Source organism: Arvicola amphibius, chromosome X (genome assembly GCF_903992535.2).
Source record: "Arvicola amphibius chromosome X, mArvAmp1.2, whole genome shotgun sequence".
NCBI lineage: Eukaryota > Metazoa > Chordata > Mammalia > Rodentia > Cricetidae > Arvicola > Arvicola amphibius.
Window position 1 is genome coordinate 43,444,323 of NC_052065.1, and position 16,691 is coordinate 43,461,013.

General features: G+C 35.4%; 1 protein-coding gene across 1 annotated transcript in view; it reads left to right on the plus strand.

Moving 5' to 3' along the window:
* Positions 1-16,691, plus strand: part of Dmd (dystrophin) — a 1,847,711-nt gene that overhangs the window by 1,492,174 nt on the left and 338,846 nt on the right. The window contains 1 exon segment of the mRNA XM_038316167.1: positions 1,425-1,431. Within this exon segment, the coding sequence (XP_038172095.1) occupies positions 1,425-1,431 (7 nt within the window).

Genomic DNA, 16,691 nt, shown 5'->3' on the forward strand with positions numbered 1-16,691 from the left:
CATTAAGAAATTAATTTGTCATGAAGTAGATGGGTTTGTGGGATTGGTTGAGCATGTTTTTATGGATTCACATGCGCTTGTGTGTGTGTGTGTGTGTGTGTGTGTGTGTGTGTAGTGTTACTTAGTATCAGAGCAGAATAAAAATAAAATTTGCCAAAACAAGAAGACCCAGTTTGAGACTATTTCCCTAGTAATTTAACAGCAAATCTGAAACAAAATCATTTGTTCTCCAGTCCTTCTTTTTCTTATAAACTAGTAACAAATTTGGGTTCAGCCTTACATCTTTCTGCATTTTCATTTTCTGCATGCCATTGTTTATTTTCCTCAGAAAGTTTTTCCCTGTTATTCCCTTTTTTTTCAACCAGTGTCTTTTCAAAATCCCTACCTTTTTCATTGTAAAGATGACATACATCTATCGGCCAGTAGTGTGTGGTGTGTGTGTGTGTGTGTGTGTGTGTGTGTGGTGTGTGTGGTATATTTTGAACATTGTCTTTTAAATATTGAGTAAGTGAATGCATAATTCCCTTACTGATATTTCTGCATCATCCAGACTCTTCCCATTGCAACCCAAAACTTGTTAAGAGATGTAACGAAGTCCAGTTATTAAATAAGGTGGCTAATCTGTCTTCTTATTAGGCCTGGCTTTCCTACTCAGTTTTAACAACTCAAATGCAGATAATCCAGCATACTCTTTCCATGCTATCCAAAATGATCATATTTTCTCATAACTGCCTGCCATGCCATGTATTTTTCCATTTATCAGAATCACCAAACTTTGTATGTCTGATCAACTCTTACTGAACCTTTCTCACCCAGTCTACAGATAACCTATTTTTGTAGTCTTCCATAAATATCTATCACTCCCCCAACTCCACCAGAAGTTTCACTTTATTGACACAAAATCTGAAACTTGAAAGATTTGATGGTGGTAGTTTAGTTCAGCAAATTAAACTGACTGAAACTGATTTTTTAAAAAGGAAAAACATCTTTAAACTACTTATCCGTGTTGATTTGAACTTAGCAATAACTCCCAAGTAATGGACAGGTAACTAGCTACAGAGAAGAGTATTTGATATAGCTGTGCCAACTCAGGTCCCCTAGGGATGCTTTCAAAACACCATTCTCCATTCCCCATTTTAAAACTCCATTAGTGTTTTAAAAGTTGTCATTTGTGTCACTACAAAACATATCCTTTTGTTGGATTTATGGTTGTATCTCTTAGTTAGCTAGCATGTCCTTTGGATTTGGGAAAAAGGATAAAATGTAATCCTAAATCCCTGGGCCATATGGAAATGATAGCTGTTCTTCATAGTGATAAAAGTATTACCAACCAAGATAAAGTAATGTCATGTTCATATTGGCTATTTGACTCCCTAAGAATTCCTAGTGTTACAAATAAAACACCATAAGAAAAAACCTGCTAGAATAAAAGTTGCATTTGAAAAGCCATTCTACTTGCAAAATCCATAATCATTGTTGCTTACCAAGCATTTAAGGATACTGTTAGGATTCCTCACCTTATAGAAATAATATCAATGCTTATTTGACTGCACAGGTATTTTACTTTCCTGAAATGGGAAACACAAATAATTGAATCACTTGGTGATATACATAGATATACAAAAGGAGCCTTTCAGAAAGCAGTATAGCTGGAGGGAGTATTTAACTGAATGTTTCCCATGTGCTGAGGTGCAGTCGCAGCCTTTCAGTAAGAAAAAGAAAGAGGGAGGAAAGAAGAGAAAGGGGCAGATAAATATAGAGAGAGATTGAATGGTAGGTTGGTTGACTGATTTAGAGACAGATTCTCATAAATTCATCTAGCATGCCCTGAATTGGGGCATCAGAGTTTCTCCTGCTTCCATTTAAAGTAGCTGGTACTAACAGAGTAGGTTTGAAGTCAACTCTGCAAACAGTCCTATAGTGAAAGTATTTGGGGTCATTGGTGTTTTCTTGCTCTAATCAACCACTGTTTCTCCATTAGAAGAAGGTCCATCATTTTTGAACTATGCTCTTAGTTTATTTGGTTTCATTCTTGTCTTTTTCCTTTTCTTTGATGCTGAAGATTGAGCTCAGGTTCTAATACATGATACTGATACACACTCAGCTATAAAACTATTGCATCTACCCCTAAGAAAGTTCCCAAACTTTCATCTTGAAATATGTGAATTTGTCACATCTATTTGTTTATATTTTACTTTTGCATATTTAGGCTTATAATAAAATATACTGGGAAAACCAAAGGAAGAGATTCTCTGAGTTTTCCTATAAATCTCTTTTAATGTGCTATTTGATTGCAGTTTCTTGACATTTTGCCTGAGTCTGATTTCACAGTATTTGAACTGTACCAGGGTGTATATTGAAGCCATTATACCAATTGGTATTTATGTTCAACTTTCATATCAAAAATGTTAAGTGGAAAACTAAAAATTGCATCTTTCTTAGCCCTTCCAGTCTGAATACTTGTGCTTCCTTTCTTTGAGAATTTCTTTGTTAAGGAAATTCTTTCCCAGAATTTTCCTTTTTGAGAATTTCTTTGTCAAAGAAATTCTATCAGAGAATTTTATATTGAGAAAACAAAGTATATTTCCTCTGAACAGATAATGTTAACTGTGATGGAATATATTAGAATTTCATTTTCACTTTGGTAAACAAACAGCTTGCAACAATCTTCATGTAGCTCTGTCTCCTTTACTGTCATTTGCTTCTTAACCATGGCCCTAATTTTTTATTTCTATTATATTTGTCATCAACTTAACAGAACATTAAATCTTTTCCTATAGCAGAACTTTACAAAAAAATTGTAATGCTTTCTTACAGAGTTAGAGGATGCATGGATAGAGGGATTTCTTACAAACAAGACAGCCTGAAGAATGATAGAAAATATATAAGTTCCCTAAGTGTCAAATACTATCATTTTAAATTTGTGAATGTATGTGTGTGTTTGTGTGTGTGTGTGTGTGTGTGTGTGTGCGTTGACTCATGCTTGCTTATATTGATGCCAGAGGTTGCTTTGACAATACCATCCTCAACCACTTCCCTATGTTGTTTTGTGGGCGTTTGGATTTGTTTTCTATTGTCGATTCTTGTTTTGAGACAGACCCTTTCACTGAATCTGAAGCTCATCAGTTGGCTCGAATAGATAGCCAGTTGTTTCCTGGAGTCCACCTGTCTCCACCCCACAGGGTTACAGGCATGCATTGCTGCACCCAGCATTTCTATAGATGCTAAGGACCCAAACTCGGGTCCTCAGGCTTGTGCACCAGAAACTTCTATACAGTTATCTCCCTAGTGGGCAAATTATATCTTCATAATGAAAGAAAGTTTTGCTGCCTGGAATCAGATGGGAAATTTTACTGACAGGTTGCTCAGTTCTAGGAACTGCAAGCAAATGAATTGCTGTAGGGACCCTTTTGCTGTTCTTGTTCTTGCTATGGTATCAAGGCTGTGTATTGAAGCATTTGATCAAGAAAACATAAACAAAATATATAATCCCTTCATAAAACTAGATTAGATATGGAACCAATTACTCCTTTTAGAATACACAGGCTTTATCGAGCTTTCAATGCACATAGCTGTGTTGTGTAAAAGCACAGGATTTGGCCATTAATAGCTGAGAAAACTCTTAGAAAAAGGTACCTAGTAGTACAGGCTCATTGTACACTTTAAAAATATCATAACGGAAAGGTCATTGTTGGCTTGTTTGAGCTTAGAAAGTAAAGCACAAATTACTCATCTTAAAAATGCCTACCAAATTATGTGTTCAATGTGAAATTAATGTAAGTTACTGTTGCTAAGAGCGATTATTACTTGTTCCCATGTAGTCCTTCTCAATTCCTGCTTTGTTTGTAAAGCTAAAAGCAAATTACTTAGGACAACAATGTCAAATGCTTTTCTTACATTGTGTGTGTATGTTTTTAAAGTCTCTATCTCAACTTGGACAAATAGAACCTTTGTTTACCATGCTATTCCCATCCTGCCTTTGAAACTTCTGAGAAGGCTGAGCAGAGTAATTGTTTCAGACATCTGTTCAGCATACTTTGAAGTCCATATAAGTTCTTTTTCAGTTTCATTTGAACCCCAGCTGTCTTCACCAAAGTCTATAATCAATCTGAATTAAGTTGTCCTACTTCTCCTAATAAGTCTCTTATTAAGTTCTGCATCAACCTCTTAGGGAGACTTAAAAGCTAATTCATGTAGAATTGCCATTTTCTACTGATTTATTTGTCAGCTCTCCAAATTCCAGCAGAAACAAAGACTATTAATTTGCCTCTTCATAAACAACTTATGTAAGTGTAGTATATGTTAGAACTGAGCAAACAATTTAAAACAATGGGTGGAGGAAAATGATTTGATGACATTCAACACACTTTTTTCTTTGATTGTGGTTCCTGCAACTTCAAAAGAATAAATACATTGATTAATAAGAGAAACATTCTCCTGCTTTTACTTTCATAAAGAAATAATTACTGAGTGAGCCTTGCTTAATGAGAAGAAAAGGTTTTACAACAGTTGGAAAAGGAACATGTTCATTCCTTATTGAATTTATTTTAATTTGGACTTCTTTGTGTTCTTTTGATGGACTATGATAAAAAAAAAAGGAGCTAGAATTCATTTTCATTCTTACTGCATTAAATAAAAGTTGTACAGCTACTCTTCTGGTCATGGGACATTTACGAGAACATGGATTATCAAAATGTTCTGCTAATAGGCTCATCTGACATTATTCTACTGAAGACGTGTTTAATTTAATAATAAAATTTCTCCGAAGAGTATCATCTTTCTTATTATTTGAAAATAAGTATATAAAAATCCGATTCTTTAATATGCCAATCCTGTTGACAGAGGATTTATTTCAGCAGCTTTGTTTGTAACTGATAATAATTACAAATTCTATTCCTCAAGCGTCTTAGATAGTAAAATATTCAGAAATACTTAACTAATACATTCAGTATTAAAGGATCTAAAACATAATTCATTCACATCGTTTATACTGTGGATAAATCTTATACCCAGAGAAGTCTGATCTCATTAGAGAATATCACTAATTTATTTCCAAAGCAAAATTATAGTGAAGATTGTATTAGTAGCATCTAATTTCCCTGAGAATATTATTTAGCTTTGACTTAAAGGAACAAGAGGGTTTTTTTTAGTTATATATATATATATATATATGCACATAATGTACTATATTAACTAGAAATAATTATAAAATATTATATTTATTTAACTGAAATTCATATTTCCATAGAAAGTGGAGCTGGGAAGTGGTGTCTCATGCCTTTAATCCCATCACTCAGGAGGCAGAGGCAGGTGAATCTCTGTGAGTTCGAGGCCAGCCTGGTCTACAAGATCCAGTTCCAGGACAGGCTCTGAAGCTACAGGGAAACCCTGTCTCAAAAAATGAAAAAAATAGGAAAGTGAAATCACCCAACCACTATTTATTTCTAATACTTTTTGACATCTACCAAAATGTTAACGTGTTTTATGTTTCAATAATGTTACTTTATGAACATAAATCAAACAAGAAATTATTAAAACAGAGAACCCAAGTAGTTGTTCTTTAGTATCTTCTTTTCATGTTTCACAACAATTTTCAAATTTTAACATTGATACAAATATTAGGCCTATACAACTTTCCTATTGGTATTTTAGTGACATCAGTACGAATAATTTTTATGGTTACTTCAGATGGTGTATGGTGTTACTAATCTTTTTAGTACTAATAAATTGAAGTCAACATATACAGCCCCATATTTTTATTTTGTAATTAATTAATACATTGTCAACGACAACAATATATTCTCTACAACATTTCCTGCCAGACATACTAACATCAAGGTGTGTTACAGTTTTGGAAATCTAGGGACATTCAGAGCTCTTGACCACTATTCAACAGTTTCCAAATAAGTCCTGCTTGCTATACATGGATAGGATGATAGCTTCCTAGAAGTTCTTACGCATGATAATTAACCATGTAGGCTGTTGAAGCACTATACTCAAAAGGAAGGGGAATATATTTCTATTTACAAATAAAGATGGTGTGAGGATAAAATGAAAGTTGCCACTGAGAGGGATAAGAAAGAATCTTCAGTGCAGGGATTGACAAAGGGAGTTTCCCCACAAAGCAGTGTAGCCATCATTATATTAGTACCCTGGGTACAATGATAGGTTTTGTATTTATGTGTGTGGTTCATGGGATAAATATGTTTTTTCAAAGGTCTTCAATTTTGGTTTTACCGATTAAGTGAGTAAATATTAAACACAACTTTTTGTGAGGCTTACATCTTAAATGTCAGTAACTGAGTTAGCTGAACTATCCAGATAAAACATTTAAAACATTGATTTTCAATTGTTTTTTTAAGTCGATCCACATTTTATTGTAAGGCTTTCGGTTTGTAAACTTTAGTATTTATTATGTTTCCACAGTGTGTTCAGCTCCGAACTGTCATCAACTCTCTTATCAGAATATGCTGGGACATTGAACAATTAGATTTCTATTTTCTTTTAAGTAAGTGATTTTCATGGGGATATATTTTGTCAGAGTTTATTGCCTTCTAGTTCTGTTTAAGACTTGATTGCGCTCATAATTTTGTCCTCTACAATTCTTTCATCATTATGCACTCAGTGAAGTCATTTATAATTTCCCTATCAAAAATTCAAATTTTATGCATTATGATCCTAATGTGACATTAGCAATTAGGGAACAAAGGGACTGAATGAAAACAAAAGTAAATAAGACCACTAGCAGTAGGCAATTTATGGTTTTTAGAACAATGTCAACTACCTCTGTTTCCTTTCATTTTTCCTATGTTAAAAGCACTGTAACACCTAATTTGGAATGATTCATTGCTGCTAAAACTAAAACATATTAAGATATTGCATAATTTCCATTCAGTTTCCTTGACATTTATTTCTTTTATCTTTCCGTAGCCAAGTAGGCTATTTGGAATGGCATTTGCTTGCCCCACTAACAACTTACCAGGTGGCTGTTGATATCCAGATATTTCTAGCAAAAGAAAAATTATTTTTTAAACCTACAAGCTCACAACACTAGTATTAGAAAAGTTATCCACATTTTCTACTCATCCAAATACTATAAATTAGAAAAAAAATTGTGGGCTAAATTTTATGGGATCCTGTTCCCTAGACAAAGATCACAGGGAACTGCTGGGAGTAGGAGAATTAGCTTCTTTTAGGAATTAGTCCCCCTTATTTTGTTATTCAATGGCAGAATGTACAGCACAAAAACCATATACATATAAACCAGCAAAACTGACTCAGAGGCTATTATATGTAACATACACATACATACATATACACACACACCATTAATAATCAAAGTAAAAGGGGGATATCAACTTGATACTAGAGGAGTATGAAAAGGGTTTTAGAAGAGGGTAGCTGGGAAGAGCTGAATGGAGGAAAAGAAGGATGGCTGTGATATAATTCGATTCAGTTAAAAATGCTTTTAAAGTGGCTAAACAAATCACGTAGATCCTTTGTTCTCGTTAGCTTAAAGACCTTTGAAATGTACTTGATATTTTGTCATAAAGGTTATATCTGAATACTTCCATAGACACTTAACACGTAGACATATTTTATGGAATGAATAATTTATTTTTAATTTGCATACATCCAACTGGGCATTATCATGATAACAATTGTCATAACAGACTATAGCAAGATGTGAATTTTCATATTGTCTTAAGATGGAATCAGGAAAATCAAAATGTTTTCTTATTACGGTTGAAGTCTTCAATTACATGTTTGAAAATGAAGAAAACTGGGTGAACTCTCAATTCAACATACAAGTATGTTAACGAAGGCAGAAATAACAGCTGGCAGTAAATCTGTAGTGCTAACATTGCTCAGAAGTGAACCCTTAAACTTTATTTGGCAGCCTCAGAATATAATGAATAAAAATGAACCATTATTAAACACGTTTACTGATTTAAAATCTTTTAACCTGCAGTTGCATAGTTTGAATAAAGAAAATTCATTGTATACTCATTCATTTGACTTTAAGCATTGCCTTTCTTGCTTTATTGTTTCATTTGTAAGAGATAAAGCCACTTTGGAATGTCTCAAAACACTAAATGAATATAGAAGCTACAATACATCTTCAAGTAAAAGCTAATATTGAAGAACATTTTGTAATCCTTTTCATCCATTTTCCCATATATTATTAATCTCAATTCTTAGAAACTGACATTCGTCTTCAGTTCATTTCTGCTTTAGCATTTCTAAGTTAATAATATATTGAATGGAAAATCAAATTCACAAAATATCTGATTTGTTTCAATAGTGAGTGCCTTCCACATCAAGCCAAAATTAAATGAAGATTCCCATTATGAAGAAAAGTAGGTGTAATATATTGTGCAAGTAACTCACAACCTTCAATTCTTTTATTAATCATTACTCATACTGCAGATATAGCCTCTCCTTAATTTGTTTTAATGAGATGAAGCACTCCTTTGCACTGATCACACACATACACGCACACACACAACCATATATGCATTACTTCACTTTTTGTATTTCTTGACAAAATAATGTTATATCTTATGGCTATACATACATTACCTTGCTATTGTTTCTTTATAAACTTACATAAGAGTAGCTATTGTTTATATGAGAAAATAGACATAACAGTTAAGCTTAGAAATCACAAGGACTTATGAATAGTGCAGTACAACTGGAATATTCCTGCCTACACAGATATTCCAATCCATGTTTAGAATAAATGATTATATAAACAAATATACATAAAATCACAAGGGACTATTCCCTTTTAAAACCTCTAAGACCCTTAAATAAGTGTTTGTGGATAATTTGCTCCTATTGCTACCATCCTGCTTCCTGCCCAATGTTACGTTTGCTTATCTATAGGAATGATGCATTGTGACTTCTTCCTCCTCTTTAAAAGGTCCATGAAATAGAGAGTAATTGCCACAATATTTTGTAGATGAACATGCTCTCTTCAGAGGGGTCATGAATTTTTCTGATATTTCCTTGTAGTGGCATTTCAAATGTATTTGAATAAATAAAGACTTCCTGAAGATCTTAGAGTAAAAACAGTCCCAATGGTTATGTTTACAGACCAGATTATGATAACACACACCTTTAATCTCAATAGTCATAGTGACACACACCTTTATTCCCATTGCCACCCTAGTTGCCATAGAAACAGGTGGTGCACCGCCTTTAATCCCAGTGGTGCATGCCTTTGATCCCAGTGGTGCATGCCTTTAATCCCAGTGGTGCATGCCTTTGATCCCAGCCCTAGAGAGGACTATAAAATGGGGCAAGACAGCTCTCAGACACCACTTCAGACTGAGGTCGAGGTAAGAGGCCAGTGGCTGGCTGTTTTGCTTTTCAGATCTTCTGATTTTCTTTACTTATTAAAATGCATTTGAAATGCCACTACTTTTCTTCTCTCAGAGTAAATTTAATTATTTACTTAGTGGTTCTCTCCTAACATACCTGAGCATCTTTATTTGCACTTTCTTAATCCTATAACACAATTTCTCCTAGCATGAATTATATATTTTATGAATTTGAGTTTTCTGTTTTATGAGTCTTTGCCTGCATGTATGCTGCATAATGTGCATACCTTGGTACCCACGAAGGCCATAAATGGACATCGGATGCTCTGTAAACTGCAGTTGAGGATGATTAATGGCCCTGAGTGGGCGCAAAGACCAAACTCAGGTGCCCTGCAAGAGCAGCAAGTGATCTTAACTGCTGGAATATCTCTCTTACCCCATACAATATTTTATAATATACCACTGAATTTTCTGCTTTCTCTGATAATGATATGAGACTGTTGAAAGTGCATTGAATAGATAGTATATGCATAAGTACATACGCATATAGTCCACAGTAGATATAGCATGGATTTTCAACACAATTAGTGATTACACTGGACTACAGGAGTTAGACAATATGTCATTCATTTCTTTTTGCAAAAAGTTTCATTGTCTACTTTGTGAGGCAAATTTAATGAAGACTGATTACAATCATGCTCCAAGAAAAATGCCCCAAATTAATCTTTACCACAGCTCTTAATTCATAACTCGTTCCAAAAATGATTTATTCTTTCTCAAATATGCATTGTGACTTCCTACCTACCGTTTAAACTCTGATGTATATCTATCCTTCTTCTATACATTCTTGCTTTCTGAGTCAGTTCCATATACTAACATTGAAATGTCCTAGTTCAAGAAGACCTTACTTTGCATAGTAAATGAGTGAGGAAAGGAACGGTAGTCCTGGAATATGTGAGGAGTCAGCTCCAAAAAGACAGCTTCCTGAGATATGATTCTGGCCTGTGGCTCTACACAGGATGCATTTATTATCCCCTGCTTCATATAGTATCCCTGACCTTATCCAAAACTGGGTCGCATGTGTGTGTGTGTGTGTGGTGTGTGTGTGTGTGTGGTGTGTGTGACTTTCTATTTCTATTCTAATTTTTTGGTACCAACAGACACTATACTCAACAATCATAGGTAGAGTAAAAGAAGGAAGAACATATTAGACCAACTCACTCATCTTTTAAAACAATATTGAAGTTTCCTTTGGTTATTTTTCCCTTCTAAACACATAACCATTGCTTGGAAAAGATTTGTAAGTACATTTACTACAGTCTAATATTTAGTGGTCTCCCAAATAATATATGCTACTTAATCAGTATCTTTATGGCAGAAACCTAAAATGATCAGAGCAAAGGGGATAGAGGTGAAAGAACTGGATGTGAGGAACCTACCAGCAGCAGAGAAGAATGAGAATCTCAACCAGCATTGAAAGTCCCAGTTTTCTCCAAAGGACCTCTTTGGCCAAAGTAGAGAAAGTCATACTTTTCTCAGAGATTCCTAGTCCCTGTCAAGTTTCACCAGTTCAGTAAGATGCCCAGATTTTATTTCAATTGGATTTTACTAAACAACTTGTTTAGTTAAAGTTTCTATTGCTGTGAAAAGATATCATGACCAGAGAAACTCTTCTTTAGGGAAACATTTCATTGGAGCTGGCTTAAAGCTTGAGAGGTTTTAGTCCATTATCTACAAGGCAGGAAACATGGCAACATGCAGGTAAAACATGATACTAGAGAGGTAGCTTCGAGTTCTACATCTGGACCCACAGACAGCAGGAAAAGACAGTGAGCCCTGGCTTGCATTTCTGAAGTCTAAAAGTCTACCCCCCAGTGATATACGTCCTCCAACAAGGCCACACCTACTGCATATAGGACTTATCTCCTAATAGTGACATTCTCTATGAGTCTATGGGGACATTTTTATTCAAACTATCACACAACTCAACATAGTGATCCTGGCTCATAGTATTCTAACCTCTTTTAGTTTTATTTGTGTGTGGTGTGTGGTGTGTGTGTGTGTGGTGTGTGTGTGTTGCCTTGTTAAAGTACCATCCAAATCAGGTGTAATCACACAGGCCTGCAATTCCCAGCTTGGGGAAGTTGAGACAGGATGAATTACCATAAATTCAAGGTCAGTGTGGGCTACATAATAGTTCCAGGCCAGGATGGGCTAAAACTGTCTCAAAAACAAACAAACAAAAAATACTTTAGAGGATTGTACTAGGTTGTAACAGCAACACCATAATGCATGTTCCTTAAACAGGTCACTCACTCATTTCCCCCTTTGTTTCATTTTATGAAGTAATTCCTACTTGATACCAAGTGAAGCTTTATATCTTGATTTTAGAAAGGTAGAAAGTCTTTGGAAAATGGTTGCTAAACATGTTTCAAACATAAAGTCAACTGGAAGACATAGAAGGAGAAAAAAGCAGGTAGGGAATCTCAAAGCAAATGGTCATGTTTCTTATATGATTTATGCAGCAAACTGTGAGCAGTTTGACAATACCTATTGCTCTACATGGTTAGTATTAAGCAAACATGCCCAATTTTCTAAAGATTTGTTTCTTTTTTCTTCCAGGGTAGAGAGTAGAAACTAGAGCCCTTGTAAATTCTCTACTACTATACTGTATCCCAGCCCCTACTTATTATTTACTACACAGTATTGATGATTTCATATGCCAGTTACAGAAATATCCTGTTGAAAAAGGTGGTGTAGAGTTGACTTCCCTTAATAAACTTTTAGATCTTGGAAAGAGAACCACTAGTGAATAAACAGGCAAGAAAATACTTACTTGGAATTTGGAAGAGTGGAGTGGGAGAAGTGAGAAAACAAAACAGGACACTTACTCCAGGTTGAACAACCAGGAATGAACTTGGTGGTTTGTAGTAAATATGTAAAGGATCGGAGTTAATGTAAATGAATTGGAACCAGCTAGACATAGAAATGTTCAACTCCAAGCAGGTGGACACATACACCTGTAGGAACTACGTCAAGAATAAGATCAGTGAGATTTCAGAGCTAGTGTCTTTTACGTGCTTGTTATAGATATAAATGTCAGATTTTCAGGCGCCTCCTCAGACTACTGAATAAAAAACGGAGTGGTACTCAGTAGACTTATTAACAAAAACATCATTGTAGTGGTGCTTTTTGAATTATTTGAGAACCAGTGTCATAAACTGATATTTTGAGCTATATGGACAAGGAAAGGAACAAGACCATATGTATCTCTACTCAACCACAATAATGAAAGAACTATTATGTGGATCATGAAATGTTTGCAAGTTTGAAAAGCTTGCTTAAGTGGTAGAGCCCTAGCCTAGCATGCATTAAACCTCTGGGTTCCATGCTTAGGCCCTCAAAATAAAGAAAAGACTTGTAAATACAAAGCTAGCACCTGCCTAAAATAACTTCTGAGTGTGCCGATGACTATCCCTGTGGTTGATATTTTAATTTTTCATTGGAAATTTCATACATGTGAAGCAGAAGAGATGCTTGTCAGGTAAGGCACTTGCTGCTCTTCAAAGGACCCAAGTTCAACTCACCATCACCAGGTCCAGGACATCTGTCATCTCTCTGGGCACCTACACACACACACACACACACACACACACCACACACACTAAATAAATAATTAAAATTATAAAATAAATCTTTTTCAAATCAAAGATAAATTCCTTGTGTCAATGTATATTTCATGCATTTATTCGATGTATATTGATCATATCAACCCCCACTCTTCCTCCAAACTCCTCTGAGTTCCCCACCCCAACACATCTTCCCAACTTATGGGTCTTGTTTGTAACCCACTGAACTGAATTAGGCTGCCCATATGCACACAGAAGCAGGACTATCTATTGCGGTATGAGCCATATTAGCGATCATACCCCTAATGAAGTGACTATCCTTCCCTCAACAGCAATCAACTAGCAATAGCTTCTTGGTGGTTAATCTTTTTAATGGTTTATAGATTATTACTTATCTTTAAATACGTTAATAAATGTTCATTAATTTCCATTTACTTTATGTTTATCACATATAATTAGAATTTCTCAGAAATAAAATATTGGTTTTTCCACCTGTTTTCCTTAGCAGCTTAAAACATGGCCTGTTTAAATGATTTGTTTATACTCATTACAAACCCTTTTATTTTAATTGTGCATATTTTGGCAATTAAGCTTCTGTAAAACAGTCATGAACTACCTTTTATTAGTTTTAATTGTGTCGTTAGAAAGCTGTAGAATGCTTCAAATGGCTTTGGTTGTTTGTTTAGTTTGTTTGTTTGCTTGCTTTTTTATAAAGGAGAAATAATTAGCAGCCAGACTTTGGACTACGGAATTAAATATCCAAGGAAATTGAAGTAACTCAGATTTTCAGCTGGTTTGGTTTGTTTTTGTTAAAAACCTGGTAAACCCTGGGACTGCGTTATGGCTCATGGGCAAATGCTTGTTCTGCAAGCATGTGAATCTAGGTTCGAATCCTCAGCAACTCATGTAAAAAAGCCTGGTGTGACAGCACATGTCTAGAACCCCAGCACTAAGAAAAAAAAAGAGAAGAGCACCCTGGGAGCTTGCTGAGCAACAAGCCTATTGGAAACAACAAGCTTCAGGGTCACTGAACAACCCTGTCTCAAAAGATTGAAGAGAGTCACTGATGGTGACCTTTGGCTTTTGCATGTGCAAACAAAGGTGGCTTCACCCTCACACATTATACATGCCTACACACATGAAGTACACACAAAATAATGAAAAAACTCAAATTAGTTACAGTCGTTCCTTTATGGTAAGTGATGTCCTATTTCTCATTCTCAAATCATGTGCTAAAGCTGGAGCGATGCCTCAGTGGTTAAGACACCTGATGCACTTTCAGAGGACCTGAGTTTGCTTCTGAGCACCCAAGTTGTCCAAGTCACAGCCATAAAGAGGAGAGGATTCAGCACTCTTTTCTGCCTTCATGAGCATCAATGTATACAAACAGACAAACACACATACACAAAAATAAATCATTTTTGCCCAGGTTCCTCTATGAAACCTGGAACTCACTACATAGACCTTGCTAGCCTTGAAATCACAGAGATCTGACCACCTCTGCTTCCCAAGTTTGGGGGACTAAAGTTATGTACCACCTGGGCCAGCAGTAAATCTTTTTAAATATATTTTAAGAAGACGATTGCTATTGAAGAATAAATATATGCTTCGGTCTTTGTTTTAAAAACACTGGGTTTGCCAGGCAGTGGTGGCACATACCTTTAATTTCAGCACTCGGGAGGTAGAGGCAGTCAGATCTCTGTGAGTTTGAGGCTAGACTGATCTACAAGAGCTAGTTTCAGGACAGGTTCCAAAGCTACAGAGAAACCCTGTCTGGAAAAACAAAACAAAACAAAAAACCCAATAAACAAAACCCCACTGGGTTTAAGTCTTCATGGAAGCCTCTAAGACATGGCAGCTGAAGAATGCACAGGCTGATAGAGGAGCATCACAAGTTCACATCTGTGCTCTGCAGTGAGGCTCAGTCTCAAACTGCAATCAATGCAAAGAGTAGAGTGTTCAAAAGAAAATTTTATATGTGGGTGTGGACTATGTTTAATAACATTAAAAGAGGAGATTCTTTCCTTGTTTGAGAAACTGGTTCTATATTGCAAACTTAAAACGTACAGCAACCAATTTCTACTGTCCTAGTATCACAAATTTGGAATTGTGCTGAGTCTGAGATCAGTTAAAATATAATTACTGATAATTGCTTGGGAAATAGAACACGAAATTTTCTTCATGTCAACAACTTTACCTTTATTTGTCTATTTGTTTAATTTAACCTTCCCTATGTTGTCCTGATTATGCTACATCTAGATCATTAGTTTTTTATTCTGTTTATTATTTATGTACTTATTCAGTTTGCTTGTCAAAAGCTATCATGCCCAAATATAAAAGTTTGCAATGGTCCTGAAAACTGAATGCAAGGGAGACAATGAAACCACATAATATTTTGCCTTCAGGCTACTAAAATAAAAAAATGATACTGTGATGGAATACAATTGTAATTCTATTTTTTAATACATGCTTCTTTGGCATAATTTATTGTCAAGAGTGTCTCTACCAGAGAAAAATGTGATACTAAAGACAGGGTTGAGCTCATGTAGCCTGTACACTGACTCATCTCTCATTGTTCTATTCTGTCCTTCAAAATTTAGAAGAAAGGAAATATTCAACATTATGTAAAAGATAATACGTCCGTTTTGTTGAAGCTCTGAGCCAGCCTCATAGTGTTAGAAATGAGATTTCACATGAAAAAGATCTTGGGATGGGGAAATATGAAGAGAAAAGGTGGCCTGAGGTAGTGGAGAACACATAGTTGGATGAATTTAGTTGGTATATTGACTGCTGCCAGTGGTCCAGCCAGATTCCTTCACTTACATGGTGTACGCCTTCCCCTGTGTTAAATGCTGAAGGCACAGGAGGTAATCCTTTTCCAAAAAAACATCCCTCAATTAAAAGGAAGAATTTTTACCCATCTTGTCTTTCTTAAAATCGTGAGAGGTGAAAGAAAATAGTCCCTTTGTTTAGACCTGTATTCCACCACGGTCTAATTTGTACATCAAAGCTTCTGGGATAAGCTCTCCAAATGGGACCATATCTGCTTTAGCTTTCCTGTCCTTTCTTCCTGTTTCTCTCCCTATCCTTCTCCCTATCTAACTCTTTGCTTCCCTGAAGCCTGACCTACAACAATGAGCATCAAAAGCTGTGTTCCTAGCTTTGCTTCGGCTCTACCCTACTTTTTCTAACATCCCAAATTGTTCACAAACAATTATTCAGTATGGTTTTCTTGTAGAGAAAAAAATAGTTACTCTCTCATTTCTTAAGTACAGAGACTTTTGTCATTCACAGAGATAATAATTATAAAAGCTTGGCCGTAGGTTTAAAACTAATATAGTTTATAGCTGTTACAAGTTAAACTAACCCGTTTCTATTAATCTACATTCTGTCATGGGCTGCCCATCCTGCTGCCTCTGTGTCTCCTTGCATCTTTCCATATGCCTAGATTTCTCCTCCTCTTCCTTTCTCTAACTGGAAATCCAGCCTATACCTCTTGTCTAGTTTTGCCACTCAGCTTTTTATCAAACGAATCACAGCACTGTATCTTCACAGAGTGCACAAATATCCCACAACAAATAAAGATATACATATACATATATAAGCTGTTTACATATATAAGCTAAGCATATATATTATATGTATATGTGTGTGTGTGTGTGTGTATCATCTATACATATATAAATAGAGAGTTTATTGAGCAGCCCGTTCTTTCCTTCCTTTCTGGCTTATTTGT